Source organism: Aethalodelphis obliquidens, unplaced genomic scaffold (genome assembly GCF_003676395.1).
Source record: "Aethalodelphis obliquidens isolate GAN/ISIS:26980383/991018 unplaced genomic scaffold, ASM367639v1 scaffold10, whole genome shotgun sequence".
NCBI classification, from domain to species: Eukaryota; Metazoa; Chordata; class Mammalia; order Artiodactyla; family Delphinidae; genus Aethalodelphis; species Aethalodelphis obliquidens.
In genome coordinates, this window is record NW_020837954.1 from 6471646 (window position 1) to 6494386 (window position 22741).

At 36.1% G+C, this 22741-nt stretch overlaps 1 protein-coding gene across 2 annotated transcripts in view; it reads right to left on the reverse strand.

The window, feature by feature from the left end:
• The window catches only part of PRKD1 (protein kinase D1), a 334650-nt gene that overhangs the window by 68536 nt on the left and 243373 nt on the right, over positions 1 to 22741 (reverse strand). Inside the window, exons 1-3 of one of the 2 annotated variants that reach the window (XM_027110976.1) lie at positions 16706 to 16886; positions 14908 to 15039; positions 13403 to 13563 (exon numbers count right to left, since the gene is read on the reverse strand). In XM_027110976.1, coding sequence (XP_026966777.1) covers positions 13403 to 13563; positions 14908 to 15039; positions 16706 to 16760 — 348 coding nt within the window. In that variant the 5' untranslated portion in view covers positions 16761 to 16886. Of the gene's footprint in view, positions 1 to 13402; positions 13564 to 14907; positions 15040 to 16705; positions 16887 to 22741 lie in introns of those variants that run through there. The other variant, XM_027110974.1, reaches the window with a different exon arrangement.

The window sequence follows — 22741 nt, forward strand, 5'->3', positions numbered from 1 at the left end:
CCAAAGAAGATATACAGATTGCCAACAAACATATGAAAGGATGCTCAACATCACTAACCATTAGAGAAATGCAAATGAAAACTACAATGAGGTATCACCTCACACCAGTCAGAAGGGCCATCATCAAAAACTCTACAAACAATAAATGCTGGAGGGGGTGTGGAGAAAAGGGAACCCTCTTGCACTGCTGGTGGGAATGTAAATTGATACAGCCACTATGGAGAACAGTATGGAGGTTCCTTAAAAAACTACAAATAGAACTACCATACGACCCAGCAATCCCACTACTGGGCATACACCCTGAGAAAACCATAACTCAAAAAAAGAGTCATGTACCACAGTGTTCACTGCAGCACTATTTACAATAGCCAGGGCATGGAAGCAACCTAAGTGTCCATCGACAGATGAATGTATAAAGAAGATGTGGCACATATATGCAGTGGAATATTACTCAGCCATAAAAAGAAACGAAATTGAGTTATTTGTAGTGAGGTGGATGGACCTAGAGTCTGTCATACAGAGTGGAGTAAGTCAGAAAGAGAAAAACAAATACCGTATGCTAACACATATATGTGAATCTAAAAAAAAAGGTTCTCAAGAACCTAGGGGCAGGACAGGAATAAAGATGCAGACGTAGAGAATGGACTTGAGGACACAGGGAGGGGAAGGGTAGAAGTGGGAGGGTGGCATGTGAGTGAGAAGTGAGAGGGTGGCATGGACTTATATATACTACTAAATGTAAAATAGATAGCTAGTGGGAAGCAGCCGCATAGCACAGGGAGATCAGCTCAGTGCTTTGTGACCACCTAGAGGGGTGGGAGAGGGAGGGTGGGAGGGAGATGCAAGAGGGAGGAGATATGGGGACATATGTATACATATAGCTGATTCACTTTGTTATACAGCAGAAACTAACACAACATTGTAAAGCAATTATACTCCAATAAAGATGTTAAAATTTTTTTAAGTTTAAAAAAAATATATATATATATATTCAAAGCAACTCAATAGAGAGACAGGCAATTCACCATAGGTGAAATACAGATGTCCAATAAATATATGAAAAGTTGTTTCTCTTCTCCAGTAAAGAAATCATATTTAGGAATAGAAATTATTTTACCTATCTATCAAATTTGTGAAAAATAAAACCTTTTAAAATACTGATAAAATCGATTGTTGGGAAGGCTATGAGGAAATGGAAACTCTCATACACTGCAGTCAGTGAAGTCATAAATTTAAACTTTTACATCCTTTTAAAGAACTAGTTGGCAAAAAAAAAATGTGTATATTCTTTAGTCTACTTGGCTTCTAAGGATATAACCTACTGGATTCATTCGATAAATACTTACTGAGAAACCTACAAATATGTTTACAAGTGTGCAAAAAATACAGACAAGGATGCCTATTTCCACATTGTTTAAAAAAAAAAGGAACCAATCTAATCAATAGAGGACATTAAGTAAATTAATATATATCATTGCAATGTAATACCAGAAAGCTTTTACAAAAACACATCTCTTTGTTTCCATAGTGTCCATTCCTGCAAGTCCATGAGGGCAGAGGATTGATCTACACTTGTATACTTCTGCATCCTTGAGTTACAAACCTGAAAATATAAACTCTGACTAGGACATGCTGAACATGGAGCCATGACCAGGTTTCTCAAACAGTTCTGCAACTCACAAACTGTCACTAGAATATTTCTCTGAAATACTGGTCAAATTTTATGAATAATTATCTTCCAGGACATTATAAAGAAAAGAAGAAAAGTTTGTTACCTTTTCAACAAACCAGCTATAAACAACTTCAAGAACAATAGCTTATGCAGAAAATGCATCTTGTTTCCCTCAGGAGCTATCCCGTGAAGGCCTGGCTGCCTTTAAGTTGTACAACTTCCACAGAAAAGCAAACTACCCTTCAGTCCTCTTTTACACCATCTGCTCCGATTTCAGTGCAGGAGAGGGAAGTGGAAAACGCTTCCCGCCCTTTTTTGGCTTTATTCCCAAAGGATAATTTGAAGGGAAAGATACTAGTCCACATCTAAAATTATGTCTGAACGGCACTGTAAATTACAAAATTTAAATTTACAAGAATATCAAAAATTATACTGACCTAGCATTCACCCCAGACTTTTCTAAGTACGACACATTTTGAACCAGGATAATTTTTCAATCATGGGAATTCACTATTATTGAAGCAGATCTCTTCATTTTACATCTTATGAATCAAGATATCTTGACTTGGGGCTTCCCCAGGGGCGCAGTGGTTGAGAGTCCGCCTGCTGATGCAGGGGACACGGGTTCGTGCCCCGGTCCGGGAAGATCCCACATGCTGCGGAGCGGCTAGGCCGTGAGCCATGGCCGCTGAGCCTGCGTGTCCGTAAACTGTGCTCCGCAACGGGAGAGGCCACAACAAGTGAGAGGCCCGTGTACCGCAAAAAAAAAAAAAAAAAAAAAAAAAAAGATATCTTGACTTGTTAATTTTCTGTAACCCAGAACATGTTCTGGTTGTATTTTGATTTGCTTCCTATGTTAGAGTTACCTTAACAATACCATCTTAGAATGGATACTAATAATGGTATTTGAAATTTACAGTCTCATGAAAGAAAATAACAATATGTCAACTCTCAACTCACCAGAGGTACAGAAATAAGAAAAACGAAACATTAACAAGTCAACTGGTCAAAACAAGTTATCACAAGAAGAGCACTGTTGTATATCCTGCTTTAATGCTTGACTTTTCCATGTTTAGGTTATTAATTGCTTAAGATAGACAAAAGGCCAATTTTGGAGGGGGTCTTACTTAAAACCTTTATGAAGGAAATGTGTGGTTTTCCATATATAATTTCTTCTTGGATTGAGACCTTAATACATACACTAGTACCATCCTTTTAAAAAATAATTAAATAGACTGTGATAATACATTACGGATTCAAAGCTCCTTTCTTGAAAAGTTATAAGTCCTCTTCAGGCAGTCCTTGTTTTGTGCCTTATGGTGCCAACCAAAACTGCTGGATATCAGGATGGTGACCTCACTTGGCACGGTTCTATGGTACCTAGCACCAGGACACAGTTCCAGCATGCACACATTTCAGTTAATATGCTACCAGGTAAAGTGAGTGCTGACTGTGTTCTGTTCTATTCTCAACTGGCCTGCCCAGCTTCATAGAAAAGACACCAATGTTATGGAATCAAGTAATCTGAGGGCAAAATTTTATCTAGTAAACCAACTATTGGTCTAATGCCTGCACTGCTCTTTGTCTTCTTGAAGACTGTGAAAACTTAAACAATAACACCAGGAAAAGACAACCACCACCACCACCACCCATGGGCTTTCTGCAGTTCAACAGGTGGGATTCTGAGCTAAATTCTGACCTGAGTATTCTCATAGAGTCAATACAGATGACTGTCTGATGTTAATTTAATATTACAATGTTGGCTTGCAAAAGATGGTGAAGCACATTCCTAGGCAGAGTTAGTACCTACCTCAAAGCCAGGACTCACAGGAGACTGAAACATGAAGTCGTAAGAGCAAAAAGCAGACAAAGGTGCAGAAAAGGGGAGGCAGAAGACAAGAGAACCGTGTTATTGGAGGAAAGCAATGCATGTTACTCAATAATATTATTAGCAAATAATAGATATATTTTCAAGAAAAAGCAAAATGTGATACTAATCAGTCTTTGTGGCACAGAAACATCTGGGTTAGAAACTACTTTTTAACATTTCAATGGAACTGCAGACACTAAGATTGCAAAAAACACAGTTTAAAGTTTTGAGTTGGTAGAGGTAAAAAAAATATCTACTTGTCACAGTGTCAGTGATGAAAGACGGTTCATTCACCTTCTTGAAAATAAATGAGAGTCAGAAAGAAGCATTTTGACCTTTAAGTGAAAGATCAGATTTTCTTCACAATAATTCATACTCTCAATGGAAAAAGAAAGAAAAAGGTCATCAAAGTAATCAAATGTGACATAGTTATCTGCCTGCAGGCAAGAATAAGTTGATGAATAATCAGTATCAGTCAGTGCTTTACAAACCTGAAAAGTCCAATAGTGGGTTAGAGTTTTAATGATAGAAATATGTCTACAGTGTATTCTTTGCTCATTTTAGTCTTCGCTGCATATCATTGCTTTCTGTCTGATTTCATTTAAGGTTGAAATATAATTCAAAAGTAGAAAGGTTATGATAAATTTTTTTAAGAGGAGGAGTATCAATGAAAAATCTAAGAAACATTTTGGTTAAGTAGACATGCATCTGGTAATTTATGCTGAATATGTTCTTTTTCATCTCTGTTCCCTCAAGCTTTGTGGGGTAGCTCTATCTGATAACTAGAAATTAAATCAAAACTAAAATACAGTTGACTCCTTTTCTTAACAAAAATGTATGATGGTGTTTTGAAATCCATGATATTTCCAGTGTTGAATAAACATTACACTTTGAGAAAAATCCTATTATTTGTTCTCTCAGTCCCTGCATCCTAATTTACAATCTACAGCTAACCCATTTTGTCAGAGACTTTGGAAAGGGATGTACATTTAGGTTGAGGTTCTGCTAAAATTAACTGTTACCCAGTGATACCAGTTAGACTTCTGGATTAACAGGAAGCATGAGCAGAATTCAGGAGCAACAATTGCTCATTTGGCCAGACCCAAACATGACTTTGGAGGAGAAATTATAACCCTGTTTGAATGTACTTTTATAGAACATTTTCATACAGAGGAGGCAAAGCTTTCCCTTTGCGAGAAGAAATCAAATTTCCTCAATTTCCAAAATAAGATATTATCCTTGTCATCAACATACCTAATATCCAAAGCTCAGGATTTTCCTCCAGTTTGTAGCCCTGAATGTCTTTATTCTGGGCTATCAGCAGAATTCAATTCCAGCTTAGTGCTGGTTTACTGCACGATATTTGAAGATGGTCTATGCAACATGCATTAATTGACTTATTCCTCTAAGTTACCATTTCTAAAAGTGCATGTTATTTTCGCACTAGGTATTCCTAGGTTTCCTGAGAAAAAGGGATTCCATAGTTGAGTCAGTTTAGGAACACTGATTTCATTATTGCAAGACTTCTGAGAGCCATAACTATGCTTAATGAATATTGTGATGTCCAGTACTTGGATGGACTGAGGAGTACTTCCCAATCTTATTTGACTAGGAGAAGGATTTTTTGCATAATATTTTATAGCACCATTATTTTAAAGAAAAAATTTTGGGGAACACACACCTCTGTATTTCTCCCTTGCTATCAAATTAGAATCACCAGAAATGTCCATAGGTCGCCAAGAAAAAGAGAGCCACCTATTCCTTTGGTAGTTGGTTGTAATATTTTACTAGAGCTTTGTTTTTACTTTTGTTTTTCCCTTGAAAGAAGATCATATGAATCACAGTTGTGTATCTGTGGTGAAGACTACTGTAGAAAATGTTTATTATGTAAATGAATACTATATATATTAGGGTGATGTGGCATATTACTTTCATTTAGCACCCAAAGAATTTATGTTTCCTGTTACTGAATAATGTAATTTCTATAACCCCATTTTCTTTAAATTGACTGATAGGAATCTCAGAATTAAATTAAATTATTAACTTTTCTGATATAATATTTCATTCTTTTACCACATGACTTGGGATGAAGAAACCTAATGACTTTATAACTTGCTATTGTCATTTTAAAACCTTTTTATTGGGCTTCCCTGGTGGCGCAGTGGTTGAGAATCTGCCTGCCAATGCAGGGGACACGGGTTTGAGCCCTGGTCTGGGAAGATCCCACATGCCACAGAGCAACTAGGTCCGTGAGCCACAACTACTGAGCCTGCGCGTCTGGAGCCTGTGCTCCGCAACAAGAGAGGCCGCGATAGTGAGAGGCCCGCCGCACCACGAAGAAGAGTGGCCCCCACTTGCTGCAACTAGAGTAAGCCCTCGCACAGAAACAAAGACCCAACACAGCCAAAAATAAATAAATAAATAAATAATTAAGACCACATATTAAAAAAATAAATAAATAAAATCTTTTTATTGAGGTATAATTTATATGGAATAAAGTGCAGAAAATTCTAGGTGTACATATTGATGAGGTTTTACATGCGCATATAAGCATGTAACCTCTACCCAGATCAAGACATAGAATATTTCCAGCATCCAGAAAGGCTCTCTCTTGCTCCCTCTCTACGTGGGCACCTACGAGGAGCCATTATTCTGATGTCTCTCACCATAAATCAGTTTTTCTGGATTAGAACTTCATACACTGGATTCACAGGCATATAATCTTTTGTGTCTGTTTTTTTCCCCTAAATATTATTTTGTGAGATTCATTTATGTTGCTGAATGAATCAACAGTTCCTCAATTCTATTGCTGTATTGCTGTATACTATTCCATTGTATGACTCTACCACTATTTATTTGTTTCTAGCTTTTAGCTACAATGAATAAAAATGTTAAAACATGCTTGTAACAATACCATTCACACTGGCACCCCACCAAGGTGAAATACTTAGGTATAAATCTAACAATATATGAGGAAAACTACAAAACTCTGATGAGTGACATAAAAGAGCAAAATAATGGAGAGAGATATACCATGTTCACAGATAGGAAGACTCAATGTTATCAATTTGTCAGTTCTTCCCAACTTGACCTATAGATTCAATGCAATCCCAATCAAAATCTGAGCAAATTATTTTATGGATATCAACAAAGTGATTTTATAGTTTATATGGAGAGGCAAAAGACCCAGAATAGCCAACATGATACTGAAGGAGAAGAATAAAGTTAGAGGACTGATGCTACCCAACTTCAAGACTTACTATAAAGCTATAATAATCAAAACAGTGTGGTATAAGAATGACAAATAGATCAATGAAGTAAAACAGTGAGACCCCAAATAAGCCCCCATAAATACAGTCAACTCACCTTTGACCAAGGAGCAAAGGCAATACAATGGAGCAAAGATGGTCTCTTCAATAAATGGTGGTGATTCACATGTAAACAAATGAATCTAGACACAGAACTTACAATGAATTAACTTAATTAACTTAAATTAAGAAGTAAATTAATGCAAGTTAATTAAGTTAATTTAAATTAAAAAATTTAACTCTATATGAATCATAGACCTAAATGTAAAACACAACACTATAAAAATCCTAGAAGATAACATAGGAGAAAACCTAGGTGACCCTGGATATGGTGGTGCTTTTTAAAATACATAACCAAACACATGATCCTTGAAAGAAATAAATGATAAGCTGGATTTCATTAAAATTAAAAACTTCTGCTCTGCAGAAGACAATGTTAAGAGAATTAAAAGACAAGCCATAGACAGGGAGAAAACATTTGCAAAATATTAGCAAAAGACACATCTAACAAAGATTGTTATCCGAAATATACAAAGAACTCTTGGAACTTCCCTGGTGGTCCAGTGGGTGAGATTCCACACTCACAATGCAGGGGGCCTGGGATCAATCCCTGGTCGGGGAACTAGATCCTGCATGTATGCCGCAACTAAGAGGTCACATGCCACAACTAAGAGTTTGCATGCCACAACTAAGAAGTCCGCCTGCTGCAACTAAAGATCCCACATGCTGCAACTAAGACCAGGGGCAGCCAAAATAAATAAATATTAAATAATATATCTATATACAAAGAACTCTTAAAATTCCACAATAAGAAAACAAACAATCCAATTTACAAATGGGCCAAAAACCTTAACAAACGTCTTACCAAAAAAGATATACAGATGGCAAATAAGCATGTGAAAAGAAGTTTCACATCATATGTCATCAGGGAAATGCAAACTAAAACAATGAGAAACCACTACACACCTATCAGAACACAAAATCCAAAATAACGACAACACCAAATGCTGACAAGGATGTGCAATGACAGGAACTCTCATTCATCGCTGTGGGAATGCAAAATGGTGCAGCCACTTTGGAAGACAGTTTGGCAGTTCTGACAAAACATAATCTTATCATATGATCCAGCAATTGCACTCCTTGATACTTACTCAAAAGAGCTGAAAACTTATGTTTACACCAAAACCTATACATGGATGCTTACAGCAGCCTTACTCATAACTGGCAAAACGTGGAAGCAACCAAGATGTCCTTTGTTAGGTGAATGGATAAATGAACTGTGGACATCTTGACAATGGAATGTTATTCCACTCTAAAATGAAATGAGCCATCAAGCCATGAAAAGACATGGAGGAAACTTAAGTATGTCCTACTAAGTAAAAGAAGCCAAACTGGAAAGGGTACATACTGTATGATTCCAACTATATGACATTCTGAAAAAGGCAAAACTATAGAGACAGTAAAAAAAAATCAGTAGTTGGTAGGGGTTAGTTGGAGGGGAGGAGGGAAGAATAGATGAAGCTAAGAGGACTTTAAGAGCAGTGAAAATATTCTGCATGATACCATAATGATGGATACATGTCATTATGCATTTGTCCAGATCCACAGAATGTACAACACCATGAGTGAACCCTAAAGCAAACCATGGACTTTGGTTGGTTGTGATGTGACTGGGTGATTATGATGTGTATGTCAACATATGTTCACCAGTGTTAGCAAAAGTACCACTCTGGTGAGTGATGGTGATAATGGGGGAGGTTATGCATGTGTGGGTGGCAAGGGGTATATGGGAAATCTCTGTGCCTGCCTTTCAGTTTTGCTGTGAACCTAAAACTGCTTTAAAAAAGTGAAGTCTAAAAAATTTTTAGAAATTCTGGTACGTATTTTTAAAAATTAAAAATTAAAAAAAATTCTGGTACATATCTTTCCATGCATGTCTATACACCTTTCTGGTGAATATATACCTAGGAGTAAAACTGCTGAGTCGCATGATATGCATATGTTCAGCTTTAGAAGACAACTGCCAACCGGATTTCCAAAGTTGGTGAACCAATTTATATTCCTAGTAGTAGTGTATGTGAGTTCTAGTTGCTCAATATCTTCACCAATACTTGTTACTGTCAGTTTTTTTCCCCCAACATTAGACATTCTGGTGTACAGATATCTCATTGTAGATTTAAATTTAGACTCTGATAAATAATGATGTAAAATACATTTTCATGTTTATTGGCTGTCTTCTTTTGTAAAGTGCCATTCAAGTACTTTGCCTGTATCTTAAATAAGGTTGTCTGTCTTTTCAACTTTTATAGATGTTCTTTATACATTTGGATATGACTCTTTTACAAGATATATATACATATTATATACACTGAAAATATCTTTTCCCATTCTGTGACTTGCTTTTCCACCCTTTTAATGGTATATTTTGCTGAAAATAATTTGTTAATTTTAATGATGCCCAATTTACCAATATTTTTCTTTTGTCATCAGTGATTTGAGTCCTATTTGAAAAAGGTTTTCGTGACCCAAGTTACTGTAGATACTCTCGTATGTTATCTCCTAGAAGCTCCTAATCTACCTAGGATTTATTTTGTATATGGTATAAGGTAGGGTCAAGATTCATATTTTCCATATGGATATCCCATTGGTTCCAGAAATATTTGTTGAAAAAGATCATCCTTTTCTCACAGCAGTGGTACTGCTGTCATAACTTAGTTGGCCTGTATATGCGCATAGTTTCTCGACTCCTTCTATTCTGTTTCATTGGTTTATTTTCTGTTCTGGTGTAATACCACATTGTCTTAACTACGGCTTTATGATATGTTTGGAAATTCTCCAGCTTTGTTCTACATCAGGGGTTCTCAAACTCAGCACTACTGACATTTTGAGCCAGCTACTTCTTTGTTTGGGGGCTGTCCTGTACATTGACCTCTCTGTGATTTCCTTATTTCTGAGACATTTGTCCCTCAAATCCTGATTGCCTTGGTTGCTCCCAGGTACCTTTAAATATTGTTTTGTTATGTTCTGTTATACTGTATTCAGCTTTTATAATTGTCCCTTACAGGAGAGTGGTCTGATACAAGCTTCTTCATAGCTAGGAGCAGAAGTTCTGGAACAGATTATTAACTTTTTTGCCTAAGACTAAGCCTTGTATAACATGATTTCAAATGGCTTTAACTTTTCCCAAACACCACAAGAACATCTGCAAATTTTTAAAAAGATAAGATGATTTTTAAAAAGATCTAGATGATAAACAGAGATATTATAGGATCATTTAATCTTGACTTCTATACAATTGTCTAAAAGTTTATAAAACTGATATAATCTTAATAAGTATACTTATACATAATGAAACAACATATTAGTGTGTCCTCCTTAAGTAACTACTGAGTTTTTCTTGTTTCTTTCTAACATAGGTGATGATGTACAAAAAGATATACACCCTTGCAGAGCTCTTATGCCATAAATTGCCTACATTTTGGATTTTCTCAAAAAAGGACTGCATCATGGTTGGAATAATGGATACAGTTTAGTGCCGAAGTTGATGACAGACAAAGCTTGTCATAAGATCTATGTTGTTATACTTTTTTTTCTATGTTAGCAGCAGTATAGAAATCCAAGACTCAATTTATTTGCCAGAAATGGGTAAATTAATAGAATTACCAGTATTTTAATCCATATGTGAAATGGTGATTTTCCAGTCAAAATAGGCAATCAAGTGTTGAACAGAAAAATCATTTTCTTACATTTGGCAGAAAATCTATACTTATTGCAGACTTGCAACATGGGTGGTCTAATGGCATTACTTAGCAATGCCATCTTAATATAGACCATCATCCTTTTCAGAAATGGAAAATATTGTTTATTGTATACGGACTAAAAGGTTTTACTATCATTACCATAATGTTACCTTTGACTAGGCATTCACTGTAACCTTTAAACTATAGTTACTGGCCTTTTATGTTTTGCACAGGGATGAAAAGAGACATATTAGCTGCACTCCGAGCATGCAAAGAGAGACATACAGGCACCCCACAGGGGCAAAAAGTGCTATGATGAATGTAAAACGTGCATTTGAGAGCCAATGTGTCACCAACACTATTACCAAAGGCATTTTTCATTTAAAGGTTACCCATAGGGCATTTTATATAAGGTTATGAAAGTTCATAATAACATTTTTCGAAGTATCCTGTGGCCCCAATATTTTCTCACCTCATAAATATATGATTTGATCAAACTTTTGTAAGCATTCTTGGCAGATATAGTTAAAATATGATTTTTAAAATGTATTTTTAAAACATTTTTAAGCATTCTACTACAAAAAAATTCCGTTCAGCAATAAAGTGCTAATGAATTTCAACATCTGATGTACAATATAGCTTGTAATCAAGTAATTTGAATAATTAAATAATTATGTAATTTGATTAAATAAAGCAATTAAAGCAATTAAATAATTTGGTTGAAAAACACAAAAACCTGCTTAAAGACTTTAGTAACCTAAATTAAATTTATATATAAATTATGCATTCACATTTATAAATATGCATGCATATAATAATTTCATTTATATTTATAAAATCTAAATGATATATATGTGATGTTTGGAAGCATATATATATATATATATATATACACACATGTGTATGTATACATACATATGTGCATATATGTATATATTATTAAAAACTGAGATAGGTTTTTTTCTTAATTTTATTACTCAAATTTCACACAAAATTAATTTTAAATACATCAAGCATATATTAAGAAACACATTAAAACAAATTATATACATGCAACTCTTTCTATTGACTTATGAAGTCTTTGCACAAAAGCCATCATTTTAAAATTACTCTGTATGACTTTGAAGAGATCAAACACTTAGCCTAATATAGAAAATCAAACCGCTGATAAATGAAAAAGCACAGTAAAGATCAGCTTAAGTAACACCTCATCTTGGAAGTCTGGTCTGAATTCTCCAGGCAAACAATTAAATATATTCCTATTAATTCTTTTTGAAAAACTGAGTTTTAAAGGAAGAATCTTTAGCATTAATTACCTAGATTCTAATCTATTCTAATGATGAATAACTTTAGTTTACAGCTTTAGATTACTTATGAGATGTTAACTAACTTTTAAAAATCTTTTCCTGGTGAAACTGAAACCAATACACATTAACTTATAATTTTATTTCTTAAACTTGTTTAAAAATGTCTATTCTGTAAACAGTATGACTCTCAGAGATGGTACTTAAAAGCAAGAGTAACTGCTAACTTATAAAATCACTACCTACAAAAATTCAAACGAAATCAAGAAATCTCAGAGTTGGAAAGATAATATGAGAGTTATTTGAAAAAGTAAATAGATTTTGACTTAAGCACCTTTCAGTAAGAGTATCATTAATTCTAACTAATACAACTTTATAAAGTAATATACAACCACACATACATTCTGAATAGTCATCAAAATATAATATATTCTTCTAGTTACTGGTGGGATTTAGTGCCTGACTTCCCCTAACAGGTTCACTTCATGAAAACACAACAAACTCCCACCCAAAAGTCACAAAAACAGAGTACGGACTTTCCCTATTTATCAAAATAAGCATTCATTTGAGTTATATGTCTGGCTTATGTTGCAACAAAATTTAAGTGATTTAAAGATCACAATGAAATATTTTCTGAACAACAGAGTAATTAATACAGCTTTTTAGAGATGGCTTCAAAATGCATTGCCCCTCTCCACCCCACGGATTTATCTAACCTAAATGTTTCATAATTTTTATTTTTCTCTTTAATTGACTTTTGTAATTATTAGATTATAAAGTTTTTGTAATATCCACTCGCAGAGGGAGTAAAAATAGGAAACTTAAGCTCACACAATTAGCTTATTTCAGGATAATGTTCTTATTTTAAATAGTGCACATAATTACCACAATTTTTACTTTGCTTTCAATGTTTGGACAATCAAAATTTAACTTTCTTAAAGAAAAATATTTAAGCCACATCCACAGATATATATTTTAGAGCCAATGGAAATATTTAAAGTATTAAATGCTATTTTTCCCATGGCATTTGTCAACCAGTGTCACTTTGACATCAGCATGTATGCCTTTAATGCCAAACAATTAAAGACTTTCATCTTTTCATATGAGCGAAGTTCAGATTTTCTCCCAGAATAAACAGTCAACTATCCCACGAAATACTCTAATAATCATCAGAGAAGAAAATTTTTTATCTCTGGTTTCCAAATTTTGACAAACTATGTTTTGTCACATTCATGTATTAGTCTGTGCTGCACTGGCTCCATGACCATGATGAAACCTCACAGATTTTAAAATTGCTCTAAGCTCACAGATAAAAGCAAACTCGAAGCTGTTGGATATTTGTTGAAGCACTGACCAATCTACAGCACAGGCCCTGAAGAAACACAGTCATTAACACCCTGGCTGTGTCCTCTCTCCCAGGACGCTGTCTTGGATTGATTACCACTGTTACCACATCGTCCTACAGATTTCTCATGTAAACGGGCAAATGGATAAACAGGAGGCCATACCAGAAGGGGCTCATCGGGGGCACTGGTGGAAAGCTCGGCAGATGCTGTGCGGACAGTGCTGAGCCCAGTAAGGGAAACATTTGAGAGCCTTCTCCGCCTCACGCCACTGCAATTGTTGGGGATTTTAAATGCACATCTCTTGTGGTAATTCAGCCCACATCCTGAAAGGAGAAAGTAAAAATGACTTTTGTTCAACTATAAATTAAAAGCTACTTTAGCATAAGTTGTAAATTATGAATTTTTAGAAACAGTACTGCTTCCATTTTTCTTGCGGCTGTTCGAAAATTTAAATTTTCTTTTGAGCTTCTCCTGATTTATTTTCCCAATTTGTCAATAAGCTGGGTTTTGACATCTGATTTTATTGGATGAGCCCAGCAACTACCCTGGTTATCATTTAAAAAAATGTTTTCTAACATAAGGGACTTGGGCTTTGAGGGATCTAGCAATAAAACTCCAGTGAGATGACCTATTTTTAGCTGCCTCAAGTTCTACTGCAAGGGAAAATTAATCATAACGCTTCACAACTTTTGACTTGCACTGATTTGAATCATGGCTCCACAACTTGTTTGTCTACGTTGCCTTGGAAAAATTACTTCACCTCAGTTTTCCTGTCTGTAAAATGAGGATAATAACTACCTTGCAGAATTGTTGAGAAAATATGTAAAATACTATGCATGCTAGTTTCTACATGGTAGATAATTAGGAAAAAGCACCATTTTCCTCTCAATATTTCTACTGTTCATAGTTCTATCACGTAGTCTTACTGTTCAGAATTTCCCCATGTGTCATATAGCAGGCCAGGCAAATTTTCATAAAACTACACTTTAGGCAGACTTTCTTCCAGATCACTGTCTCTTAACTTCCCTTCTTACAGATAGAAATTCAGAAATTATGGTTATTTTATTTATGGATTTCATCATAAAAGCTTGGGGTTTTTGGTCAAAGTTCAAACAGCTCTATCCCTCCCCGCCCCACCCTTCATCAAAAAAGAGCAAGGTATGATTTGGTCCGTTTTTAAGATTATATCATGGTATCCTATAAACCTGAATTATGCACTTCAAGGATTTCTGCCCATGGAGGATGATAAAACTATGATCTTGGTGTAGAAACTGGGTACATGTTCCAGCCTGCCACTCAATAGCTGAGTGACCTTGGATGGTTTGATTAACCTTCTGAATCTCAGCTCCCTTCAGCAAACATTTATTGAATGCCTACTATTCCAAGTTCTGGCTTAAGATGCAAATTATATGTTTAGCCTGTTAGCAAAATAAACACCACCTTATGGGAGAGAAACATATCCACATGATATAGGGGAAAAGATAGGAGAATCTCATTTCCCAGATCAGGGCTAACATGTTGAAGATAGGAAATGAACCGAACAGAATCCATGCAGTACCCAGATCCCTGGAAGGTATCTGAAGGAAAGAAGGCATTGCAGAAGAGGGCACAACATAAGTAGCTAACTCCAGCATGCGTTCCACTTGGCTGGGGAAGGAATACCTTACCTTCACATTTAAGGCCTTGACGCACCAGCCCCCATAGCATTTCTCCACAGTGATCACAGAAAGCTGGAGCTCTGTACGAATGAACAAAGAGAGTGTGGGGGCGAATCTGAAAGTCTTCAAAGGTGGCGGAAGCTGTGAAAATAGTAACATTGAAAAATAAGTTGAATAAATACACTCATCTGTAGATAATTAGTATGCAAGATACTTAACATGCAAGTATGGGTATAACTGGGCAAAGTCAGGAAAGATAAGATGCAACACTGCTTGACTTTTAGCCATTACACTCCATTCTTCTCAACCACAGCTTTATAAGTGGTGGCAAAGGAACCTCTTTCTTGTCTTCCTGCTTATCAAGGTCTCAGGCCACTTCAAAAATAGCCAAAACGCTAGAACAAAGAATGAATGAAAGAATAACTCAATTCAATCTATAAATACGGGATGTTGCTTTAAAACACTTTGCTTTTTCTCTTACCTAAATGAGCCAGAGAGGTATTCAGAAATATTAATGGAAAGGAAACACTTGATGAATGGAATTTAGACAGATCAGAAGACAGTGTACTTGAATATGACCTTGAAGAAGTACATTAGAAGGGTGGGGCCCAACTGGAAGAAATCTGGGCGGCCTCTTTTGGGGAGATACAGTTGTTTGAACTCTTAGGCAATATAACCAAGCATTTAAATCCTGACCTAAAAATAACAAGCAGTCTCTTCATCAATATGCCAAACAGAGGGATTTAATACACACACTGGTGAATTTCAGCCCACTCTGATAAATATATTTTAGCAAATCATATTCATGCTATAGGGTACTTTTTGTTATGCTTATTGTTATTTATCCCATATGGTATTCGTACAGAGTATTGAAATTCATTATGTTTTAAAAATTATACTTTTCCACGTGATATTTTTATTATGTTATAAAAATAGTTCACGATTTTTTGGTATTGCTTGAATCAAGAAATAGAAAGGTACAGATAAATGAAAGTGAAAGACCACCCCTCTTCCCCAAATTCTAGTGTGTAGGGCTATATCTTTCTGGATCTATTTACATATATAGCCTGATATTAAGGCTGTCCGTAATAGTCCAGGAAGTGCTGACCTACGAGTGAGAAGAGCTGGATGAGGCTTTGCCATTACCTTACTGACAACTCACTGAATCATCACGAGCCTCAGTTTCCCATACATAAAAAGAGAAGGTCTGACCAATGGTGACTTCTCCTAACCCTTAAAGTGTAAACTTCCATTAACTTAGAATAGAACTATATGCACTTGATTTCGTAAGGTTTTATGCAAAGAGAATTTGGGGGAAAATTTAGGCCTTAAATACATCCTTCTATTCTGCCTTCCCTTCTCTTCCTCCTGTTTGTCTTCTTGCCTTACTTTTTCAACACACATTTGTTAAACACCTTTTCAATATTGTCAATGGCACCATTCCAGGGACAGAGATGTAAAGATAAGTAAGACATCTTTACAGAGCCTACCAGACCAGCAGAAAGGCAGATAAAAACAAACAAAAAAACTCCACAATAACTATAAAATAACTTCTAAGGTTCAAAGAAGCTACAAAATTTGGCCTAAGTTACTAAACAGAACTAAGACTACAAACCACAAGTGTTTTGTCCCCAATCCACTGTCCTTTTCATCATACCAGTGTTACATCTTACCTTTCCTAACTCTGCCCAAAGAGTTATATCCAACAGCCCCATAGTGAGGGAGATAAACATCTGCAGTTTTCCTGATGGTGTCGTGGATAGCAGGCTAACGAATCACCTGTGGAGTATACTTATGAAGTGCTTACCTTGGTAAGTATGCAAGGTGTGACAGAGTGAACGCTGAAACTGTAGGCAATTCATCTCTGCTAGATAGGTGTCCAAAATTATGAGGACAACTTTGAGGGTATCACATCCCTCAGGGCAAGTGACAACAGAACATGCAGGAAAGTGAATCACTTCAACCAGAAAGGGTATTACTGATAGTTCACAGACGTATATCTGGACCATAAAAAGAGATTAAAATTTTTAATGGGTCAGTTTTCCCTTGAATAAAAGTACTTTATTCCAAATTAATATGCTTTACTATTGGAAATCATCCATCAACTTATTAAAGGTACTAGTTTTACTCAATGGAAAGATAATGAGAATAATAATAAGGTTAAGATTTATTGAGCTATTACTATATACCAGACACTACACTAAGAGATTAAAGTGTGGGAAGAAGGAGCTAATCAAAGAAGTGCAGCCAAGTAAGTTGCTCTAGCATTGCCTACAAGGAGTTCTGATTAGTGTCAAGGTTCCTTACAAAAAGGATTTCAATTGAAATAAGATTGGGAAATTGTATTATTATGTTTCTCACTTCAAGTTTCACAATATTACAGTCAATGCTTATTCTAAGTAAATCAGTAAAAAAGTATGGTTTGGGTTCCAATCAACTACTTTTATAATTTGGTCAAAGTGTATCTAATTTTGTAAATGCTAAATCTTCTTTAAAATTGGTCTCTCCCAGTCATGGACAAATTTGTTTTTAAAACATCAAAGAAAATAATTAAAGAAAATACTTTGTGCCAACCATTAACTCCTAATTTCTCCCCTGCCTCTCCCCCCATCTCCCACCCCTGCCAAATGTCACCCAAACAATGGTGACAATACCATGATAGCAATTAGTTGAATAATTAAGGTAGTTTTCAAAATAAGGAATGTTAGAATTTGACAATACTAATACCTAGATGTGTTCAGATATTTTTTGAATTAATCAGAAAGAATATAAATAATTAAAAAGAAGATTTTCAATGACCCCCCCCCCCCATCCAGTTTATGTCAGGTACGTTTGTTTTTTCACTTTCTGAAGGGGATTAACATTCATAAGCAGTTAGCACCCTTGACTTATGTTTAAATGCCATTTTCTAAAGTTCAATTTTAATATTCTCCTGTTAATTTTAGAATAATTAAATACATTTTTTAAAATAAAACTACCAAGTGTGGTGAGGTTTCACATGCATTTGAAATCAAAGCACAACATCCATTCATTATGAATTTACCTGTTTCTGCACCCTGGGGGAAATCAGCATTAGCTGAGTGTATGCATGCCATCTTGCCTAATCACAAAATTGCACTTCAGAGATAATCACTTAGCACAGGAAAACAAAGTGAATGCTGTAATTCCATTTCACTTAAGGTTTGGAAGCAAAATGGACAGATAAGAATAGAAATACTAAAGTGTCTAGAGATTCCAAGAGAGAACAATGTGCTATCTGTCAGTATGTCATAATCAATCAGGTGACCTAAATTAAAACCATATGACAGGGCTACAAACTAAACACAATGGGCCCCTTATACTGGTACCTGTGTATCTTTGATTTGCTTTGTTCAGTCTATTGTTATACTCCACCGTGCAGGAGAGGAGAAAATAACATGCTTTCCTTAGTCACTGAGCATTTAAAACAGGTAATTGAGCCAAAAACTCTAAGATAATCAGTACTTCTTTTAAGGTTCATGATAAATTGTTGCACAAAATGGAATAAACTGTTTGGTTAGCAGTACAGAAGAAATCAGGCTTCCAAAGCAAAATAAATAATCTCTGGAGGTCAAAAATATTTGCATAATAAAATCAAATAATGTCCTATCTTCCAAGAGTTTTAGTAATTTATTTTTACTGGTAATTTTGGCAATTTGGGAGAAGTGTTCTGGCATTGCCAAGTTGGAACAGGTATAAGAAGAAGAAAAGCTTAACACATTTCAAGTAACATCTCATTCAATTTTTCACAAGGACTCTATGAAGTAGATACTATTGTCTCCACTTTATAGATGAGAAAACTGTCTCAGAAAAATTAAGGAGCTGCCCTAGGTAACACAGGATCTTGATTCAGACAGCCTGACAGCTGAACCATACAAATTCTCTCAGCGACTCTGAATCTAATCATCATATTCTCTGACCATCAAAATTCTGTCGATTATAAAGCTGCATCTTTATTTTATGAATTACTAGCAAAGACTTAAGAAACACTGCAATTAAATACAACACACCACTATTGTAAGGTGCATCCTTAATTCAGAGATGCAAAAATTACTGAGGAAAAAAAGTCCATGAAATAATGTATAAAATGAAATTAATTCAGTTCATAGTCAAAAATTCTTTTAACATGCTTTCTGCATATACTCCATTTTTTGAAATCCTTCTCCCTCCAAACAAATTGGAGTTAGTAACAATAACTGGTTTTAAAATTTTTACAAAAATCAAAGGTAATGATAACTAACACCCAATTCGAGTTTTGTGTCTACATGATAACCAGTGTCATTCAATTGATAAGTCTGGCCCAAAGCAAAACATTATGAAGCTTTTAAAAATTAAGATTTGTTGTAGATAAATTTGTTTTTTTCTTAACCTCTGGAATATTGAAAATAGCTTCTGAATATCACTCTCCGCACATAAATACAAATACTCATCAGTTTTAAGGTATTCTGTGGATAAGAAACCATATTCACTTTAACATCCTATCATTCATCCATACACACACATAATAGATACACATAAATAATCCTCTGTTCCGTGAGAGCTTTCATTAGTGGAATGATAACTATTCACAAATCAGTTTACTGTATTCGTAAATATCTCAAATTATTAGAAATATTTTTTTATATTGAGTCCCAAACACTACTCCGTAATTTCTATTTGGAGGTGATAGTTCTAAAAGCAAGCATTTAAATTAAGACATTTTTGTGTCTTTCTTAAATCAGCTCATGTAAGTCAAGCAGGCCTAATACCTTCAAGCATATAGTTGATTAATATTATGTTTTACTAATATATCTAGAACCTACTATATAGTAATATATATGTATTATAATATAGTATATATTAGAAATAGAAAAATAACAAGGAATAGTATCTGTTGTTGAGGGTTCAAAGTCAAAATGAGGATGAGAGACCCATAAATAATCATAATACAAGATGCAGGGATGGAAACACAAAAGAAAGGGCAACTAAGACTGCCTGGGTCTATCAGGGAAAGCTTCATCAAGGAGGGATCGCTGAACAGAATCTTGAAGGATGAAGAGTGTTTTGAAAAGCAAAGAATAGGATAAAGGAAAGAGGAAACATTTTGTATAGCCTGATTTTATTTAATTATAGAAAATTTGTAAGACTACTTACAAATTTCTTTATAATTATAATTTTGTAGGCTCTTGATTGTTGGTGCACTGTCAGGACAGTTAGCAAGAGTGACTCCAACAAATTGTCCATGACACAGGTAACTGAGAAATTACAATAGATCATTTACACACTATTGTGGCCCAGATATCTGTGCCTGTAAAATTACGCCTGCAGATGTGTACCTGCCTCGCCCCCATTCCACCACCTAATACCTACACCCTGAGGTTGGTCATTTCTTTTTGCTTCTCCATTGATCCCAGTCTCTCCAAGCCACTGTTGTACCAGATACTCCCTTCACGCAAGCACTGTTCAAATTAATCACACGGTTCACATTTTTGTTATACGTGGAGATGTCTAGAGTCGGGAAAGTCCCATAGCTCTTCAGAAACAAGAGCATTAAACAAATTCTTGTTGAGACACTTACAAAAACATCTTTTAGATAACTGGAGAAAAAAAGACAGAAATTTCAATTTTTCACTCACATATGACCAGAAAAACATTAGTGAGGAGCAATGATGGGAACTTGGGAGGCTGTGAATATATCATCCCAAAGATTACAGCAGCCAAGAGAAGAAACATAAAATGTATTTAGATATGCTGATCAGGCAGTTCAGAAAGTTCTGGGAAAATATTTTATAAGTATATGGCCAGACTCTTAAAAAGAAGATGTGGCACATATATACAATGGAATATTACTCAGACCTAAAAAGAAACGAAATTGAGTTATTTGTAGTGAGGTGGATGGACCTAGGGTCTGTCATACAGAGTGAAGTAAGTCAGAAAGAGAAAAACAAATACCGTAGGCTAACACATATATATGGAATCTAAAAAAAAAAAAAAGCTCTGAAGAACCTAGGGACAGGACAGGAATAAAGACACAGATGTAGAGAATGGACTTGAGGACACGGGGAGTGGGAAGGGTAAGCTGGGACGAAGTGAGAGAGTGGCATGGACACATATACACTACCAAATGTAAAATAGATAGCTGGTGGGAAGCAGCCGCATAGCACAGGGAGATCAGCTCGGTGCTTTGTGACCACCTAGAGGGGTGGGATAGGGAGGGTGGGAGGGAGATGCAAGAGGGAGGAGATATGGGGATATATGTATATGTATAGCTGATTCACTTTGTTATACAGCAGAAACTAACACAACATTGTAAACCAATTATACTCCAATAAAGATGTTTAAAAAAAAAAAAAGGCTCCAAGAGGAATAAAAAGGTCTCACAAGCCAGAGTGACAGCACAATAACAAGTTACCCTAATTAGGGAGAAGAGGGGGTAGTACCTAGAGAAACTGATGTAACTGCCCAGGGAACTCTGTTAGGCTTATACTCAGAAAGAGAATGCAGCTACAGAAGGAGCAGCAGAGTCAGGGAAACAGCAAATAGTGGCCTGGCCAGTGAGAACCACCTTAAGAAGGCTAACAGGAGGAGAAAGCTGAAGCTTTTAAAAAGCTGGAAAGAACAAAAGGCTGTTTAGCTGTGTGTCATATGTGGCAAGAATGAGGACGAGATAGGCCTGCACCATGGAAAAAAGAGTTTAATGCTAACAAAGTAGAAAAAGCTAACCTATTCAACTGTAGTTTTGCTTCTACCTTTTCTAGAAGAGGAGTATCTATATTCAAACTAAATAAATAAATAAAGGGAAGAAGAAATATCAAATATACTCAAGAACGAAAGAAAGTCTAGGGTAGATGAACAAAGATTAGCTAATCTGATCTGTTCTCAATAGGCCCAGGTGAGTTATATAAATTTATTTTTAATCTTATGAAAACATCTACCACAATATTCTAACAGACTCTTGTTGGGCTTGTGGAATTATGCCAAAGGCCTTCTGTAAGAAAAATAGAAGATACTCTGATAAGAGTGGAAGAGTTTAAAAGGAGAGTTAATGAAGAAATTTAGCCCTAGTCATATCAAAATATTCTATAAAACTATGTTTTTTTTTTTTTTTTTGCGGTACGTGGGCCTCTCACTGTTGTGGCTTCTCCCGTTGTGGCATCTTCCCGGACCGGAGCACGAACCCGTGTCCCCTGCACTGGCAGGTGGACTCTCAACTGCTGCGCCACCAGGGAAGCCCAAAACTATGATATTTAAAAGTAAGTGGTGGGGGGCTTCCCTGGTGGCGCAGCGGTTGAGAATCTGCCTGCTAATGCAGGGGACACGGGTTCGAGCCCTGGCCTGGGAGGATCCCACATGCCGCGGAGCAACTGGGCCCGTGAGCCACAACTACTGAGCCTGAGTGTCTGGAGCCTGTGCTCCGCAACAAGAGAGGCCGCGATAGTGAGAGGCCCATGCACCGCGATGAAGAGTGGGCCCCGCTTGCCACAACTAGAGAAAGCCCTCGCAAGGAAACGAAGACCCAACACAGCAAAAATAAAATAAATAAATTAAAAAAAAAAAAGGTAAGTGGTGGGACTTCCCTGGTGGTGCAGTGGTTACGAATCCACCTGCCAATGCAGGGGACACAGGTTCGAGCCCAGGTCCGGGAAGATCCCATGTGCCGCAGAGCAACTAAGCCTGTGTGCCACAACTACTGAGCCTGTGCTCTAGAGCCCGCGAGCCACAACTACTGAGCCTGCACACCACAACTACTGAAGCCTGCACACCTAGAGCCTGTGCTCTGCAACAAGAGAAGCCACGGCAATGAGAAGCCCGCATACCGCAACTAAGAGCAGCCCCCGCTGGCCGC